Here is a 19,940-nt window from a genome sequence, read left to right as displayed (position 1 = left end):
TAAGGCTACAGTTAATCCTTAACTTTGGAAGAATTCACTGGTGAAGCTATCTGGGCCTGAAATTTTCTTGATAGGTAAATTTTAAATTATGGAATCAATTTAACTTTTCAGCTATTCTGTTGTTTCTGTTTGTTTTGTCAGTTTTGGCATTTTTTTCCAGGGAATCTGTCCATTTCATCTAAGCTTTCAAACTTAAGAACATAAAGTTATTAGTATTCTCTTATTATCTTTTTAACATCAATGCTATCTTTAATAATGTTCCCTTTTTCATTCCTGATTTTGTTCATGTTATCCCTTTCTTTTTTATCAGTGCTGTTGGTAATAGATCTTTCATTCTTCTGGGTACTATCAATAATTTTTTCCTTTCTCTTTGGTTTTTAGCGGTTTGACTCTGATATGCTTGGTTGTGGTTTTGCTTTTGTTTTGTGTGTTTTGTTTACCTTCTTATATATTATTCATCAGGTTTGCTGAAGAAACCTGAAGAAGGGGGTTGAAACTCTTGTTGAGACTTTTAATCAATTAATCTATTCAAATTAAAAAAAAAATTTTTTTAAATTTAAAAAATTTTTTTCAGATCGGTCTCCCCCATAGGCTCTTTTGTTGTTGTTGTTGTTTAATTTTTTAATTTAATTTTATTTATTTTTTTATACGGCAGGTTCTTATTAGTCATCAATTTTATACACATCAGTGTATACATCTATTCAAATATTAATTCCTCTCCAATCTCTTCTCCTTCTGAGATTCCACTTATGTTTGTGGTAGATCTTTTAACTGTGTCTCGTGTGTCTTTTATACTCCTGTTATTTTTTTTCTCCCACACTTCATGTGGCTATTTTTTGTTGGCTTGTCTTTGAGTTCAGTGATCCTGTCTTCTGCTTGTCTGACCTCAAAACCATGCAATGACTTCTTTGTTTCTTAATTTGCCAAAATTTTATGGATTTCAATTCTGTTTAGTTTCTTCGTCTTATCATCCATTTGCCTATCTTTTCCTTGGTTGCCTTTAACATTTTAATTATAGCCATTTAAAATTATTTGTTTGCCAACTCCAGTATCTAAATTGTCTTTGGTTCTGCTGCTGTTTTCTGTTTTTATCTCTTTGCATGTCTAGTAATCTTTAATTGTATGATAGATATTGTGTCTAAAACAACCATGGGGACCCAAGCCAGCCACTACCTACTTCTAGCCTTCTCATTATATAAGAAAAATTAAACTGCTTTTCAGGTCTCTGTTACTAGCAGACAACTACAGTTCCTAGCATACAGGAAATTTTTAGGGTAATGCTGGAAATATTTAATACATTACATTTTTTTTTTAATTAAAAGAGGTGTGTTATTTAGAAGAGTGCAAAATTCTCAAAAATTTTAAATCACCTATTAGATTGTAAGACTCTCTTCTCCGTAGTGGTATCTTCTGGCAGTGCTCCATGCCCCAGGTGTGGTCATGTTGCAAATATACGATGGTCTTGGCCACAGAGATTGTTGGCTTTAAAAGGGAGGAGCAGATCCTCCAGATGCAAGAATTCAGCCTGGGAGTATACCATCTGGGGCAAAGATGAAGAGGGCTGGGAATGTGACAAACATAGTATGGAGCTATTGAAGTGAGATGTTTCCTGCCCATTCTGCTTGGAAGGTATAGCACTTGAGGAAGTCCCTTTAAAGTCAGGGAAAGGCCAGGAAGAGAGACCAGAAAGGGGGACTTAAAAGTGAGGAGTATAGGAGAAGGAACTCTTTCTTTCTGGATTACTGTTGATTCTTTAGTATCAACAGTGACCTCCACAGTCCCCCCTTCTTCTTTTAGCACAATACCTGGCATGTAAGAGGCTATGTGGTTGATAAAAATACTAAGAACTTAGTAAGTAGTAATAATAGTTATTTAAAGGAATGCTTTCAGGTTTTAAGGAAGAGGCATTTGTGGATTACTTTGGTTTTCATTTCCTGGAATGTGTTTACCTGTGGGGGAATGCAGTGAGTAACTAGGGGTAGAAGTAGCCATTAAATAATTTATAACATGATACCATGGTGTTACTTCCTCCGTGGTCAGTTTTACATGAAATTATTGATAAATTGTTTGATGATCAAGGAGCTTGGTATATATAGAGGATGCTCACTGCCCGTTATACTTTTATAATGCTCAGTTTATTACATTCCTATATCCAATAAACAAAAAAACACAAATTTTCTTAAACATTTAAACATCGATGACAAATTCAGTCACTCCCCTTAAACAGTTTTAGACTTCTATTAGTATAGAAGCACACAGAATATACACAATTATTATGAATTTTATTACTGTACTTATAGTCAAAAGCTGTTCTAAAGCATCAGTGATGTGGGTTTAGTCCATTTCTATGTTATTTCTGTAGTTTTTAATTCCTTTCTATTGTTATGCTAATTTTAATATCTTCCCCAAATTACTGTAAATTCTGTAAAATTACTTTGTTTGCTTTTCTGGATTTCAGTTTTCTTAAGTCAAGGCTCATTAACCCCAAAAGTCTTCTCAACTAGGCAAGATTAGAGGATCTGGTTTATCAACCAGATGTTTCTTGGTCAGGACTTGGGACCTGATTGTACAATCCAAGATCATTGAAAATTGGTTTGACCAATGTATATCCAAATTAAAATGCATATGATCAACTTTTAGGAATTAATCATTCAGAATTTATATACAGGTAAAATGATATATGTACAAGAATATATATCACAGCATTGTTTGTTATAGTGAAAGACTGGAAACAACCCAAATGATCATTGGCAGCAAATTGGTTGAATAAATTAAAGTGTATCCATTTAGTAGAATACAATGTAGCTAAGAGAATTATGTAGCTCTGAATGTACTAGTTGGGATCTGGTCCAAGATATATTAAGTAAAAATAGTAACAGTGTGTATAATATTCTAAAATTTGTACTTTTCAAAAGTACATCTTTGTGTGTATATGTGTATATATACAAGCTATGTTCTCTAACCCATGTCAAGTTGTCCAGATCTATCTGGCTCTAGTCAAAGCTTGAGGTTTCTGGAGTAGGGGATAATGAGAGATTTGCCCATTCTTCTCACTGATACCCCTCAACTGTTTGTGTGGAGTGAACAGAGGGGAAATATGATCATTCTGGGAGGTATGAGGCAAGTGGGATCTTATATAGCTTCTTTTCATCTCCACCAGCTCTGCCTTTTTCCAGAAGAGGAGCCCAGAGGAAGACTGGTCCTTTTCTGCAAATATCAAAGCCATGGCTCAGGTGAGATGCTGTTTCTTTTTGCTCAAATAGAGTCATTTTTACCCAATACATGTAAATATTTGCTTTCCTCATCATGAGCTTTTAGGTGTTTTTAAAAAACAACTTTCAGACAGTTTAGTTATAAGCAATGCCAAAATTCTCTTACTCTTGCTCTAAAGAAAAGGTCTCTAATAAGTCAATTCAAAAATTTCTCACGGTGGAAATATTTATAGAAAAAATAAGTGGTTAGATAATCATTGTTGGAAAAAAGGAAGGAATGTCCGGTTAAAGATCTTTATACTCTTAAATTACAGATAACTGTTAGAGGGCTGAGGGGTTAGATAACAAGTTTCTCTGAAGGGGTCTTAATCAGATTGAAATCCATTAGAAAATTGCTTATGGAGTTCATCAAGTATCTTTATTTGTTCCCACAAATTGTTAATTACATAATGTAAAAACAGTCTGACTGAGACCAGGTTTGGAAGAAAGTTTTTTTCACTGGTTAACATGGTCCCCCTTCAGGAACCTGACCCCTATTTCCTCCTAAACTACCCAGTGCCCTCCACAGTCCCCCCTTCTTCTTTTAAACAGTATTTACAAATCCATTTAGTAAGTCCTTCAGCATCTTCTCTCAGAGTTGTGTCAGAAATCTTGGTAGAACAGAAATGTGTTTTCCATTTGTTAATCTAATTTGCTTTGGACAGTGATTTGATAGGATGGAGATGGGTAATTAGGGGCACCTCATAGGGAAAAGCCCTGATCATCTCCACAGACCTAGGTTTTCCAGTAAGAAAGTATGTGGAATGGTTTTGTTTGATTTCATTCTTAACACACAGAAAGATCTCCTATGTATGAGACTTTCAAGTTTGGAGGTATGACTGGTGGTTGGTACAAAGCTCTGACACCCCACGAGATCATCCATGATAAATAGACATCAGTAATGCCATTGTGTGAAACTGGATCACGTTCTGCCAATTTCCTGTAGTTCAGGAACAAAGGAAGTTTACAGTTGAGCAATGGGCGGTTTTAGGTGAGATTGGGCCAATGTTGGGAAGGTCTTTAAAGATCACCTTCAGCCTCAACGTCTGAAAGCAAAGGAGAAGTTGTCATTTATGTCCATATTATAGAATATTATTCAGTGAAAAAAATATGCTTATGGAAAGAATTTAACAAGGAATAACTTATTATACAGTAGTGTGACATTAGAATGGATCAGTCTTGAATTATATGCAAATTTAAAATATTTTTTAAAGTCATATTATACATGTTCAGAAGTAAAGTAGTGCTGTTTCAATCTGGCTCCACTACCAGTTCCACTCCCAAAAGGTAGCTGCCCTCAACTCTTGAATATTGATAATCAGTTTTACTCATTATCTCTTGACTTACTGCAGAGTGGAAAGGACATTATACTTTCATATTGCACCCTTCATTTCCTCTGATTCTGTTATTATATCACAATTTTTGGTTAAATCAATAGTGTACACATTCTTAGGACTGCAAATATCACTCACTGCTGAGCCAGCTCATGGCTTTTTTCTGTTACAAGCTTTCATTTTTCTTGGGGTTAATTGCTTTCTTTCCCCCATTTGCTTAGTTTTCCATGTATTTATATCCAAAATCTCCAGAATCGCTGCCACATGCCAATCAATACGTTTTCCATCCGGTCAAACACATCAATTCCTTTTGAACATGGAGACATCCGTCCCTATTCCCTTTTTCACCCTGCTCCCATCTAGTTGCTCTCTAGGTCTGTTTCCCAAAGACTTCCCTTTTTTTTTTTTTTTTTTTCCCCCTGGGATTTTCCTTCACTGTTCTCCCGTGTTAATTCACTTATTTCTTGAATCCCATGTCTTCCTCTTTTCTAGTTTACTCTCTGATTTTGGTGGAGCACAGCCTCTGGTAGTTTCCTAAGAAATTGTGCTGAGTCGTTCCATGTCTAGGAATTTCTTTTTTCAATTGTCACAACAGAATGAAAATTTGGTTATAGATTTCTAGATCAGAATTTCTTTTCTTCATCAGCATATTGAAGAATTGTTCTTACCATTTCTTGTTTTTAGTGGTTTTCTTAAGAACCCCATTGCCTCTCTGGTTCGTTTTTTTTTTTTTTTTTAAAGTATTATTTATTTATTTATTTATTTGGCTGCATTGGGTCTTTGTTGCTGCGCTCAGGCTTTCTCTAGTTGCGGCGAGCAGGGGCTGCTCTTCATTGCGGTGCAGGGGCTTCTCATTGCAGTGGCTTCTCTTGTTGCGGAGCACAGGATCTAGGCGCGCAGGCATCAGTAGTTGTGGCACATGGGCTCAGTAGTTGTGGCTTACGAGCTTAGTTGCTCTGCAGCATGTGGGATCTTCCCGGCCCAGGGCTCAAACCCGTGTCCCCTGCCTTGGCAGGAGAATTCTTAACCACTGCGCCACCAGGGAAGCCCCACCTCTCTGATTCTTGATGGCTTTTGTCCAACCTGCTTTTAATGTCTTCTTTTTATCCCTTATTCTGAAATTTTACTTATAGCTATTTTGGAAAAGATAGTCACATGTATTCATAACATATTATATGACAAGCATTTGCTAGTTGTTTGTGTATACTATTTCATTTAATGAGGAAACTCGTCTTGGCTGGATTTTGTACCTTCCCAGACTTACTTGGATAATGGAAGTGTCCCACTATACACAGGCATTTTCCTTGGAGGAAACAGATGACTTGGAAGCTCAGTGATTCAGTCCTGCTTATTTGTTTACAGTCCTCCAGATGCATCCCAGACATTCAGCCCCACTCTGTATGCTTGCTGGTTTTCACTTCTTCTAGCTTTATTTTAATAAATTTATTTATTTATTTATTTAGGGCTGTGTTGGGTCTTTGTTGCTGTGCGTGGGCTTTCTCTAGTTGTGGTGAGCGGGGGCTACTCTTCCTTGTGGTGCGTGGGCTTCTCACTGCAGTGGTTTCTCTTGTTGCAGAGCACAGGCTCTAGGCACGTGGGCTTCAGTAGTTGTGGCACGTGGGCTCAGTAATTGTGGCTCGCAGGCTCTAGGGCGCAGGCTCAGTAGTTGTGGCGCACTGGCTTTGTTGCTCCGCAGCATGTGGGATCTTCCCGGACCAGGGCTCGAACCTGTGTCCCCTGCATTGGCAGGCAGATTCTTAACCACTGCGCCACCAGGGAAGTCCCTCTTCTAGCTTTATTTTTTTCTTCTCTCTTTCTGTCACAAAAACACTTATGTTTATTAATCCAATCTAATTTTTAACAATTTAACATGGTTGTTGTTCCAGGAGTCAGTGATGTTCAGTGATGTGTCCATAGACTTCTCTCAGGAGGAGTGGGAGTACCTGAATGATGCTCAGAGAGATTTATACAGAGAGGTGATGTTGGAGAATTACAGCAACCTGGTTTCAATGGGTAAGGACGTCCATAATAATTCAGATTCTGCCTTGAGAAGGTCTACTTATTCTGGTGTTATACTCACCTACCTTTCAAGTAACCATTTGGATTTCTACAGCTTATTTCCGGAGGAATAATTTTAATACTGTAGAGTTAGAAAGAGGAAGCTGCATTGAGTTATGAGGGAAGTTTCAAGTCCTCTGTTATGTTTCATAAATCTGATGTATCTTTCTTTGACTCTTTCTTAATAATGAAGGGACTGGATTTGAATTCTGGGACATTCTCATCATAAACTTATCTCATTACTTCTTTTGTAAGCAGGACGTTCTATTTCTAAACCAGATGTGATCTCCTTCTTGGAGCAAGGGAAGGAACCCTGGTTGGTTGACAGAGAACTAACAAGAGACCAGTGGCCAGGTAAGTGAGGCATGGCAGGTAATGACCCAATTGGTCAGTGGAGAGACTGCACCTTTGAGATGAAATCTGGGAAACTCTCCTTAAAAACTTTAGGCCTGTTGTGCAAAAGTAAGCCTTTTCAGCATGACATTTCAAATGATCTTACCTTTTCCCCTTACTTAACACATTCCACCTGCTCTTCTCCTCGTGTACTTCTGTCCCAATTCTAAACAGCTGGTGCCCTCCTCCACCTTCTCTAATAATATTCCTTTCTTTCCAAATTTGGATCTACTTCCTTATCAGCTTATCCTCTTTTGTATTTAGTCTTTAAAAAGCATCACTGTCTCCTGAAATATTTTTTTTTTCTACATTACCAAAGACTTATTTCCTTTAGGGTTTTTATGATACAGTAGCTCATACACTCATTGATTCATTCATTTACTGATTTTCTAATGTGTGTGAAGTACTCTGTCTGCTAGGTACTGAAGAGATTAAAAAACAAACAAGCAGGAATTCCCTGGTGGTCCAGTGGTTAGGACTCCACGCTTCCACTGAAGGGGGCACGGGTTCGATCCCTGGTCGGGGAACTAAGATCCCTTAAGCCGCATGGTACAGCCAAAAATGAAAAAAAAAAAAACAACAAAAAATGAATAAGCAATTTCAGAGTTTATAGCTTAATAGGGATACTATGTATAACTCCTAAAATGTAGAAGCACCATAAGTGAGGTTAAAATAGGGAGCCCAGCAGAAAGTGAGGGCTAAAGAGGTAGAAAAGGAGTTGATCCACATAGATGTCATAGAGGGAAATTTGAGCATGCATGTCATTGACTTTAATGGAAAAAAGGCAAAAAGGCTCTGTGCCTCCATTGAGAGCTTAGTGCTAGCAAAGATAAATTTAAAAAAAAAAGGAAAAACCAGGACAGCACATTCCTTAATTCAGTATATGTTTTTTTTTTTAATTTTTATTTTATATTGAAGAACAGTTGATTAACAATGTTGTGTTAGTTTCAGGTGTACAACAAAGTGATTCATTTATACATATACATGTATCTATTCTTTTTCAAATTCTTTTCCCATTTAGGTTATTACAGAATATTGAGCAGAGTTCCCTGTGCTATACAGTAGGTCCTTGTTGGTTACCTGTTTTAAATATAGCAGTGTGTACATGTCATTCCCAAACTCCCAGTTTATCCCTCCCCGCCACCCTTCCCCCTGGTAACCATAAGTTCATTCTCTAAGTCTGTGAGTCTGTTTCTGTTTTGTAAATAAGTTCATTTGTATTATTATTTTTTTTAATTCCACGTATAAGTGATAGCGTATGATATTTGTCTTTCTCTGTCTGACTTCGCTTAGTATGATAATCTTCAGGTCCATCCATATTGCTGCAAATGGCATTATTTCATTCTTTTTAATGGCTGAGTAATGTTCCATTGTATATATGTACCACTTCTTTTTTTTTTTAAACATCTTTATTGAAGTATAATTGCTTTACAATGGTGTGTTAGTTTCTGCTTTATAACAAAGTGAATCAGTTATACATATACATATGTTCCCATATCTATTCCATCTCCCTCCCTCCCACCCTCCCCATCCCACCCCTCTAGGTGGTCACAAAGCACCGAGCTGATCTCCCTGTGCTATGCGGCTGCTTCCCACTAGCTATCTATTTTACATTTGGTAGTGTATATATGTCCATGACACTCTCTCACCCTGTCACATCTCACCCCTCCCCCTCCCCATATCCTCAAGTCCATTCTCTAGTAGGTCTGTATCTTTATTCCCATCTTGCCACTAGGTTCTTCATGGCTTTTTTTTTTTTTTCCTTAGATTCCATATATATGTGTTAGCATACTGTATTTGTTTTTCTCTTTCTGACTTACTTCACTCTGTATGACAGACTCTAACTCCATCCACCTCATTACAAATACCTCCATTTCATTTCTTTTTATGGCTGAGTAATATTCCATTGTATATATGTGCCACATCTTCTTTATCCATTCATCTGTCGATGGACATTTAGGTTGCTTCCATGTCCTGGCTATTGTAAATAGAGCTGCAATGAACATTTTGGTACATGACTCTTTTTGAACTATGGTTTTCTCAGGGTATATGCCCAGTAGTGGGATTGCTGGGTCGTATGGTAGTTCTATTTGTAGTTTTTTAAGGAACCTCCATACTGTTCTCCATAGTGGCTGTATCAATTTACATTCCCACCAACAGTGCAAGAGTGTTCCCTTTCCTCCACACCCTCTCCAGCATTTATTGTTTCTAGATTTTTTGATGATGGCCATTCTGACCAGTGTGAGATGATATCTCATTGTAGTTTTGATTTGCATTTCTCTAATGATTAATGATGTTGAGCACTCTTTCATGTGTCTGTTGGCAATCTGTATATCTTCTTTGGAGAAATGTCTATTTAGGTCTTCCACCCATTTTTGGATTGGGTTGTTCATTTTTTTGTTATTGAGCTGTGTGAGCTGCTTGTAAATCTTGGAGATTAATCCTTTGTCAGTTGCTTCATTTGCAAATATTTTCTCCCATTCTGATGGTTGTCTTTTGGTCTTGTTTATGGTTTCCTTTGCTGTGCAAAAGCTTTTAAGTTTCATTAGGTCCCATTTGTTTATTTGTGTTCTTATTTCCATTTCTCTAGGAGCTGGGTCAAAAAGAATCTTGCTGTGATGTATGTCATAGAGTGTTCTGCCTATGTTTTCCTCTAAGAGTTTGATAGTGTCTGGCCTTACACTTAGGTCTTTAATCCATTTTGAGTTTATTTTTGTGCATGGTGTCCGGGAGTGTTCTAATTTCATACTTTTACATGTATCTGTCCAATTTTCCCAGCACCACTTATTGAAGAGGCTGTCTTTTCTCCACTGTATATGCTTGCCTCCTTTATCAAAGATAAGGTGACCATATGTGCGTGGGTTTATCTCTGGGCTTTCTATCCTGTTCCATTGATCTATATTTCTGTTTTTGTGCCAGTACCAAACTGTCTTGATTACTGTAGCTTTGTAATATAGTCTGAAGTCAGGGAGCCTGATTCCCCCAGCTCCATTTTTCGTTCTCAAGATTGCTTTGGCTATTCGGGGTCTTTTGTGTTTCCATACAAATTGTGAAATTTTTTGTTCTAGTTCTGTGAAAAATGCCAGTGGTAGTTTGATAGGGATTGCATTGAATCTGTAGATTGCTTTGGGTAGTAGAGTCATTTTCACAATGTTGATTCTTCCAATCCAAGAACATGGTATATCTCTCCATCTATTTGTATCATCTTTAATTTCTTTCATCAGTGTCTTATAATTTTCTGCATACAGGTCTTTTGTCTCCTTAGGTAGGTTTATTCCTAGATATTTTATTCTTTTTGTTGCAATGGTAAACGGGAGTGTTTTCTTAATTTCACTTTCAGATTTTTCGTCATTAGTGTATAGAAATGCAAGAGATTTCTGTGCATTAATTTTGTATCCTGCTACTTTACTAAATTCATTGATTAGCTCTAGGAGTTTTCTGGTAGCATCTTTAGGATTCTTTATGTATAGTATCATGTCATCTGCAAACAGTGACAGCTTTACTTCTTCTTTTCCGATTTGGATTCCTTTTATTTCTTTTTCTTCTCTGATTGCTGTGGCTAACACTTCCAAAACTATGTTGACTAATAGTGGTAAGAGTGGGCAACCTTGTCTTGTTCCTGATCTTAGTGGAAATGGTTTCAGTTTTTCACCATTGAGGACAATGTTGGCTGTGGGTTTGTCATATATGGCCTTTATTATGTTGAGGAAAGTTCCCTCTATGCCTACTTTCTGCAGGGCTTTTATCATAAATGGGTGTTGAATTTTGTCGAAAGCTTTCTCTGCATCTATTGAGATGATCAGATGGTTTTTCTCCTTCAATTTGTTAATATGGTGTATCACATTGATTGATTTGCGTATATTGAAGAATCCTTGCATTCCTGGGATAAACCCCACTTGATCATGGTGTATGATCCTTTTAATGTGCTGTTGGATTCTGTTTGCTAGTATTTTGTTGAGGATTTTTGCATCTATGTTCATCAGTGATATTGGCCTGTAGTTTTCTTTCTTTGTGACATCTTTGTCTGGTTTTGGTATCAGGGTGATGGTGGCCTCGTAGAATGAGTTTGGGAGTGTTCCTCCCTCTGCAATATTTTGGAAGAGTTTGAGAAGGATAGGTGTTAGCTCTTCTCTAAATGTTTGATAGAATTCACCTGTGAAGCCATCTGGTCCTGGGCTCTTGTTTGTTGGAAGGTTTTTAATCACAGTTTCAATTTCAGTGCTTGTGATTGGTCTGTTCATATTTTCTATTTCTTCCTGGTTCAGTCTCGGCAGTTTGTGCATTTCTAAGAATCTGTCCATTTCTTCCAGGTTGTCCATTTTATTGGCATAGAGTTGCTTGTAGTAATCTCTCATGATCTTTTGTATTTCTGCAGTGTCAGTGGTTACTTCTCCTTTTTCATTTCTAATTCTATTGATTTGAGTCTTCTCCCTTTTTCTCTTGATGAGTCTGGCTAATGGTTTATCAATTTTGTTTATCTTCTCAAAGAACCAGCTTTTAGTTTCATTGATTTTTGCTATTGTTTCCTTCATTTCTTTTTCATTTATTTCTGACCTGATCTTTATGATTTCTTTCCTTTTGCTAGCTTTGGGGTTTTTTTGTTCTTCTTTCTCTAATTGCTTTAGGTGCAAGGTTAGGTTGTTTATTCGAGATGTTTCCTGTTTCTTGAGGTAGGCTTGTATTGCTATAAACTTCCCTCTTAGCGCTGCTTTTGCTGCGTCCCGTAGGTTTTGGGTCGTCGTGTCTCCATTGTCATTTGTTTCTAGGTATTTTTTGATTTCCCCTTTGATTTCTTCAGTGATCACTTCGTTATTAAGTAGTGTATTGTGTAGCCTCCATGTGTTTGTATTTTTTACACATCTTTTCCTGTAATTGATATCTAGTCTCATAGCGTTGTGGTCGGAAAAGATACTTGATACGATTTCAATTTTCTTAAATTTACCAAGGCTTGATTTGTGACCCAAGATATGATCTATCCTGGAGAATGTTCCATGAGCACTTGAGAACCACATCTTCTTTATCTATTCATCTGTCGATAGATCAGTATATGTTTATTGAATACCTGTTGCATGCCCAGCACTACAGTCAACACTGAGGTTACAGCAGTGAATAGAATGTGCAGACTCTCTATTTCCAGAGTTTACCCTCTGGTGCACGGAGAGATACACAAATAAATGAATATATAATATATAATGGTAAGTGCTGAAAAGAAAAACAAAGTGGAGAAAGGGGATGGGGTGCTATTTTATGTGATATGGTACAAGAAACTTTTTCTAACACGATGACATTGGGACAGAGACCTGAAGAAGTATAGCTGTAAATCATTGTATATGATTACTGGGAGGAAGAACATTCCAGAGAGAGGAAGCCAAACATTTAAGGGCCCGAGGCAGGTATGCATTGGCTCTGTGTGAGGAGCAGCCAGGAGGCCAGTGCTTCATCTATCCCAGTTGTTATTATTAAAGTATTTTCAAATCCAAGACTTCATGTCATTTCACCCTTGTATAACCTCAATATGTAATTCTAAAAAATATGGGAATTTTCTCCCTTATATAACTTTAATGCTTTATCATCCCTAATAACTTTTACACTGATTTCTTGGTACACTGGATTGTTTTAGTGTCATTCTACTGAGTACTAGTGAGAGTGAACATTTTCACCTTAATGGTGCTACTGTTTTTAACTTGTTTGCTACTATATTTTACACTTTTTATCTATTACTGTCCTAATTTTTTTCAGTCAATTTTTATGGACTTTATGAAATAAAAACATTATATACCCATTTGCACAGGGTGCTTTTTACTTTTTAAATTTTAATTTGGAGTGGCATCTTTAAGTGTATGCTTTAATGTGTCTGTAGTCAGCTCTTTTGTGGTTATTACAATTTCTAATTTTAGAAAATTAACTGACTTCTACAAACTTCATAGATATTTTGTTCTTTTTGAAACATTTTTCTACTATTTTCAATAGCATTTAAATCCATTTTAAAGTTCTTTTACAATAAGCTGTAAATTGAGAGTCCAAATCAATCCCCCCTCCCATGCCCCCATACCTTATTTTAGCACCATTTACTGAACAGCTGCTTATATCATCATTGTTTCATCTGCCTGTTCAGTTATAAGTTCTGATTTATGTTAGTTCGTATTTCAGGGCCTCTTTTTCTATTTCTTTTATCCATCTATCCACTTGTACCTGCAGAGATAGACAGGCCCAGGAGACAGTTTAATATATTTTAATTCTTTTTATTGGAAATTATCTCAAGTACAGAAAAGTAACAAACTATAGGTAGATATTCAAACAGTTATAGAATGAATTCTCATGGAACCATCACCCAGGTCAAGAACTACAACACTATCAGCACAGATCTCTCTTTGTCCATAGTATCTTTGTGTCCCTTTATACTTTTACCACCTAAGAGAGCCACCCAGTTTTTTATAGTCAGAGTTGATTCATTTGATTACATGAATATACCACAGTTTATTTTTCAGTTCTACTTTTCATAGGCAGTTAGGTTGTTTCCAGTTTTTGACAGTTATAAATCACTACTATGAACATTTTCTATGTTATTTGAATAGGATAGAAATGAATGGATCATAAGACATCATATCTTTAGCTGTCCATTTTTCAACTTTTCTTTAATGCGTATACTAGTTTACAATCCCACCAGCAGTATATAGGAGCTCCCATTGTTGCACATGCTTCCTAATGTATGGTATTGTCAAACTTAGATTTTTACCAATTGCTGAGCATATAGTGATACTTCAGTGTGGTTTTATTTTTATTTATTTATTTATGTTGGGTCTTCGTTTCTGTGCGAGGGCTTTCTCCAGTTGCGGCAAGCGGGGGCCACTCTTCATCGCGATGCGCGGGCCTCTCACTATCACGGCCTCTTGTTGCGGAGCGCAGGCTCCAGACGCACAGGCTCAGTAATTGTAGCCCACGGGCCCAGCCGCTCCGCGGCATGTGGGATCTTCCCAGACCAGGGCTCGAACCCGTGTCACCTGCACTGGCAGGCAGACTCTCAACCACTGCACCACCAGGGAAGCCCCTTCAGTGTGGTTTTAATTTGCATTTCCCTTTTTATTGATGAGCTTGAACACATTTTCATATCATTATCGTCTTTTGAAATTCTTTAGTCAATTGCCTGTTCGTCTTTTTTACCTGTTTTTCTATTGTATTGCCTGTATTTTTCTTAATGATGTATAAGAGTTCTTTATATATTTTGCTTATGAGTATATTCCATGTTCTAAAAATTGCTGATATCTTCTTCCACTCTGAATTGTCCTTTAGCTCTCTTTATGGTTTCTTTTTGTGAACAGAAGTTCTTCATTTTGGTCAAATTTATCAATCTTTCCTTTTGTGCGTCACACTTATTAGGACTTATGTAAGAAATTCTTCCTTGGCCTATTTTTGAATCTTATATAAACAGATCATGCTATCTGTACTTCTTGTCCTGTTTAAGAAACCTTTGCTTACCATAAGACCATAAAGATATTCTCCAATGTTTTCTTCTCAACGTATGATTGTTGTTCCTTTATAAACTTTTCTTCTAAGGGGCTAAATTTTTACTGTAATATTCAGGTGTGGTTACCTTTATTCTGCCATATTTTGCTTCTGGTTGTATTTTTAAATCTGAGCAGTTATATCTTTTTCTTGTGATAGGAAATCCTTACCAGTCATCTCTTCAAACATTACCTTACTACCATTTACTCTTTTCTCTCTTAAGCTCCTATTAAACAGACATTAGAACATCTGGATCACCTCCAATGGCTTAAACTCTTCATCTCTTTTTCCATTTATACTGCCTTTACGTAGAATTCCTTGCCTCGATTTGTATTGATTCACTGATATATTCTTCAGTTATGTATGACCTTTTGGCTCTTCAGCTTATCCACTAAGTTTTTTTTTTTTAATTAGTATAGTTATTTATAAAATATAGTACATGCACAATAGGATATATGTAACAATTAACATAAAATTATAAGAGAATAACATATAAATCTCTAGATTTGCATATACAAGAGATTTACTAGGAAATACACCTAGGAATATAATTGCTGGGTCTTGGCATACATTTTTTTCCCCCCACCTTTAAAGAGTGATTTTTATTAAACTTTTAAAAATTTGCTTTAAAAAATCAGTTAACCTGTTGGATCCTGATATCTCCAGATAGTCACTTCAAGTCTCCATTCCACTTAGCTTGTATAGACATATAGCCAAAAAAGAGGGTAAAGGCTTCTGGGGCTTTGTCTGAGAATTTAGTGGACATTAAAACACACCAGACAGGCTGTGTGGCCCAGTTGACTTTAAATAGGCATACTTTCTTATTCAGCTTTACCAGGTAATACCAAACTGTTTTCCAAGTATCTGTATCACCATCTTTCCCTGTAATTGATATTGTAAGATTTTTTTCATTTTTTAACAATCTGATTGGTGAGTATAAAATCTCATTTTGGGGCTTCCCTGGTGGCACAGTGGTTAAGAATCTGCCTGCCGTAGCCGCATAGCACAGGGAGATCAGCTCTGTGCTCTGTGACCACCTAGAGGGGTGGGATAGGGAGGGTGGGAGGGAGACGCAAGAGGGAGGGGCTATGGGGATATGTGTATATGTAGAGCTGATTCACTTTGTTATACAGCAGAAACTAACACACCACTGTAAAGCAATTATACTCCAATAAAGATGTAAGACAAAAAGCATCCGCCTGCTGGGACTTCCCTGGTAGCACAGTGGTTAAGAATCCGCCTGCCAATGCAGGGGACACGGGTTCGATCCTGGTCTGGGAAGATCCCACATGCCGCGGAGCAACTAAGCCCATGTGCCACAACTACCGAGTCTGTGTGCCACAACTGCTGAAGCCCGCACACCTAGAGCCCATGCTCCGCAACAAGAGAAGCCACCACAATGAGAAGCCCGTGCACAGCAATGAAGGCACAACGTAGCCATAAATAAATAAATAGAATAGAATAGAATAGAATGGAATAGAATCTGCCTGCCAATGCAGGGGACACGGGTTCGAGCCCTGGTCCGGGAACATCCCACGTGCCGCAGAGCAACTAAGACCGTGCACCACAACTACTGAGCCTGTGCTCTAGAGCCCACATGCCACAACTACTAAGGCCCACGCGCCTAGAGCTCGTGCTCCACAACAAGAAAAGCCACTGCAATGAGAAGCCCGTGCACCGCAATGAAGAGTAGTCCCCGCTTGCCACACACAGCAATGAAGACCCAATGCAGCCAAAAAAAAAAGTCTTATTTCATTGTTTTAAATTGAGTTTTCCTGGTTACTGTTGAAGATGATTATCTTTCCACATGTTTGGCCAATAGTGTTTCTTCTGTGTAATGCCATTTTTTTTTTAAACTGCTATCCTTCCCTTCTCTTAATTGCAGTAGCTGCAGTGCAGCTATGCTCCACTTCATCTGATTTGATAATCTGCACTTTTTTTTTAAAGATTTATTTATTATTTATTTTTGGCTGTGTAGGGTCTTAGGTGTGGCACACCGGATCCTCGTTGAGGCATTCAGGATCCTCCATTGTGGTGCACAGGCCCCTCACTGTGGCACGCATGCCTTTCTCCAGTTGTTGTGTGCAGGCCCTCTCCTCTCTAGTTGCGGCATGCAGGCTCCAGGGTGCATGGGCTCTGCAGTTGTGGCACACGAGCTCAGCATTTGTGGCACGTGAGCTCAGCAGTTGTGGCGTGTGGGCCCAGCTGCCCTGTGGCATGTGGGGTCCCAGTTCCCCAACCAGGGGTCAAACCCACGTCCCCTGCACTGTAAGATGGATTCTCTACGACTGGACCACCACAGAAGTCCCTATAATGCCATTTTGATCATTTTTTTATTAGACTATTTGTCTTTTTCCTAAAATTTATAGGAATTCCTTATATATTTTCTAGGTACTAATTTTTGGTCAGTAGCATGTTTTATAGACATCTTTTCCTGTTGTAGCTTATTTATTCATTTTCTTTATGATCTTTTGATGAACAGTAATTCTTTGTGTTATTATGGTTACATTATATATTTAATAGTTAAATTATATATAATTATATAATTTTATATAATTATACATAATTATAATTATATAAGTTTATTAAAAAATTCTACTTTTTTCCTTCATAGGCTTCACACCTTTGGGGTCATAAGAAACCTTTTCCTAGCCCCATTTTCTCCTGTTTTTTCTTCCAAGAATGTTTATGGTTTTACTTTCTTATTAAAGCCCTGTTAATGTAACTGGAGTTGATTTTCACAAATGGTATGAGATCAGTTATAATTTTTTCCCCGTAGAGAAAACAAATTATTTTTGCCCCACTGAATGAAGAGTCCATTTGTTTTCCACTGATCCACAGTCACATATTAAAACTCCATGTATACATAGGTCACTCTTATTCTATTGGCCTTTTTATCTATACCTGTCCTAATTACTCTTGCTTTTATCAAAAGTCCTGATCTCTGATGGGACAGGTCCCTCCACCTTTTTCTTCAGAAGTATTTGGTTATACTTGTCTTTTTGGTCTTTCATATAAATTTTAAAATTACATTAAGTAAAATTTCATTTATGTTGTTTTTTGTCAACATCCAATCATGATAAAAACTCTGAACAAAGGGGGAACATATCTCAACATACTAAAGGCCATTTGTGACAAGCCCACAGCTAACATCATACTCAGTGGTAAAAAATTGAAAGCTTTTCCTTTAAGATCAGGAACGAGACATGGATCCCCACTCTCACCACTTTTATTCAACATAGTACCGGAAGTCTAAGCCAGAGCAACTACGGAAGAAAAAGAAATATAAGTCATCCAAATCAGAAAGGAAGAAGTAAAACTGTCACTATTTGCAGATAACATGATATTATATATAGAAAATCCCAAAGACTCCACTAAAAAAAATGTTAGAATTATTTATTTTTATTGAAGTATAGTTGATTTACAATGTGTTAATTTCTGCTGTACAGCAAAGTGGTTCAGTTATACATATATACATTTTTTTAAAGCACTATTCTTAATGTTTTCTTTCTTTAATATTTTATTTATTTTGTTTGGCTGCGTTGGGTCTTCATTGCTGTGCGCGGGCTTTCTCTAATTGTGGCGAGTGGGGGTTACTCTTCGTTGCGGTGTGCGGGCTTCTCATTGCAGTGGCTTCTCTTGTTGTGGAGCACAGGCTCTAGGCACGTGGGCTTCAGTAGTTGTGGCACGCGGGCTCAGCAGTTGTGGCTCGCGGGCTCTAGAGTGCAGGCTCAGTAGTTTTGGTGCACGGGCTTAGTTGCTCCGCGGCACGTGGGATCTTCCCAGACCAGGGCTTGAACCCGTGTCCCCTGCATTGGCAGGTAGATTCTTAACCACTGTGCAACCAGGGAAGTCCTATATATACATTTTTTTACTACTCTTTTCCATTATGGTTTATCATAGGATACTGAATATAGTTCTCTGTGCTATACAGCAGGACCTTGTTGTTTATCCATTCCATATACAATAGGTTACATCTGCTAACCCCAACCTCCCACTCCATCCCTTCCCAAATCCTCTCCCCCTTGGCAACCACAAGTCTGTTCTCTATGTCCGTGAGTGTGTTTCTGTTTCATAGATAGGTTTATTTGTGTCATATTTTAGATTCCACATATAAGTGATATCATGTGGTATTTGTCTTTCCTTTTCTGATTTCGCTTAGTATGATAATCTCTAGTGGCACCTATGTTGCTGCAAATGGCATTATTTCATTCTTTTTTATGGCTGAGTAGTATTCCATTGTATATATTTACCACATCTTCTTTATCCGTTCCTCTGTTGATGGAAATTTAGATTGCTTCCATGTCTTGGCTGTTGTGAATAGTGCTGCTGTGAACACAGAGGTGCATGTATCATTTTGGATTAGAGTTTTGTCTAATCCAAATGCTCAGGAGCAGGATTGCTGGATCATATGGTAATTCTGTTTTTAGAAAAACTGTTAGAATTAATAAATGAATTCAGTAAAGTTGCAGGATACAAAATCCACATACAAAAATCAGTTGCATGTCTGTAGACTAGTAATGAACACTCAGAAAGAGAAATTAAGAAAAAAATCTCATTTACAAGTGCATCAAAAAAAAAAAAGAATAAAATACCTAGAAATAAATTTAACTAAGGAGGTGAAAAGACCTGTACATTGAAAACTATAAGACACTGATAAAAGAAATTGAAGAAGTCACAAATAAATGGAAAGCTATTCCATTTTCATGGATTGGAAGAATTAATATTGTTAAAATGTTCATACAACCCAAAGTAGTCTACAGATTCAGTGCACTCCCTATCAAAATTCCAAGGCATCTTTCAGAGAAATAGAACAAACAATTCTAAAATTTGTATGAAACCTACAAAAGACCCTAAATTGTCAAAGTAATCTTGAGAAAGAAGAACAAAGCTGGAGGCATCATGCCTCTTGATTTCAAACTAGATTACAAAGCTGTAGTAAAAATAGTATGGTATTGGCATAAAAACAAACACTTAGATCAATGGAAGAAAAGAGAGCCAAGAAATAAACCCACATATATATGGTCAGTTAAAATGAAAAAGCCAAGAATATACAATGGGAAAAGGACAGTCTCTTCAATAAGTGGTGTTGGAAATACTGGACCACTGTCTGACACCTTACATAAAAATCAACTCAGTATGGATTAAAGACTTGAATACAAGACCTGAAACCATAAAACTCCTAGAAGAAAACATAGAGGGTAAGCTCCTTGACATTAGTCTTGTATTTTTTTGGATATGACACCAAAGCAAAGGCAACAAAAGCAAAAATTAACAAATGGGATGACATCCAACTAAAAATCTGCACAGAAAAGGAAACCATAAGTGAAAAAGGCAGCCTACTGAATGAGAGAAAATATTTGCAAATCATATATCTAATAAGGAGTTAATATCCGTTTTA

At 37.2% G+C, this 19,940-nt stretch overlaps 1 protein-coding gene across 6 annotated transcripts in view; it reads left to right on the top strand.

Moving 5' to 3' along the window:
- ZFP82 (ZFP82 zinc finger protein) overlaps positions 1-19,940 on the top strand; it is a 100,176-nt gene that overhangs the window by 9,877 nt on the left and 70,359 nt on the right. For 2 of the 6 annotated variants that reach the window (XM_082439453.1, XM_082439452.1), the window contains exons 2-3: positions 3,161-3,233; positions 6,902-6,997. Coding sequence is in view for 2 of the 6 variants with exons in the window: in XM_082439457.1 (XP_082295583.1) it covers positions 3,225-3,233; positions 6,472-6,598; positions 6,899-6,997 (235 nt within the window). In the remaining 4 variants the exon portion in view is untranslated. Of the gene's footprint in view, positions 1-3,160; positions 3,234-6,471; positions 6,599-6,898; positions 6,998-19,940 lie in introns of those variants that run through there. The other 4 variants (XM_082439458.1, XM_082439457.1, XM_082439455.1 and 1 more) reach the window with 4 other exon arrangements.

This window comes from Balaenoptera physalus, assembly GCF_965194825.1.
Source record: "Balaenoptera physalus genome assembly, chromosome: 19".
In the NCBI taxonomy this organism is placed as follows: Eukaryota; Metazoa; Chordata; class Mammalia; order Artiodactyla; family Balaenopteridae; genus Balaenoptera; species Balaenoptera physalus.
This window is presented reverse-complemented; position numbering and strand designations above follow the sequence as displayed.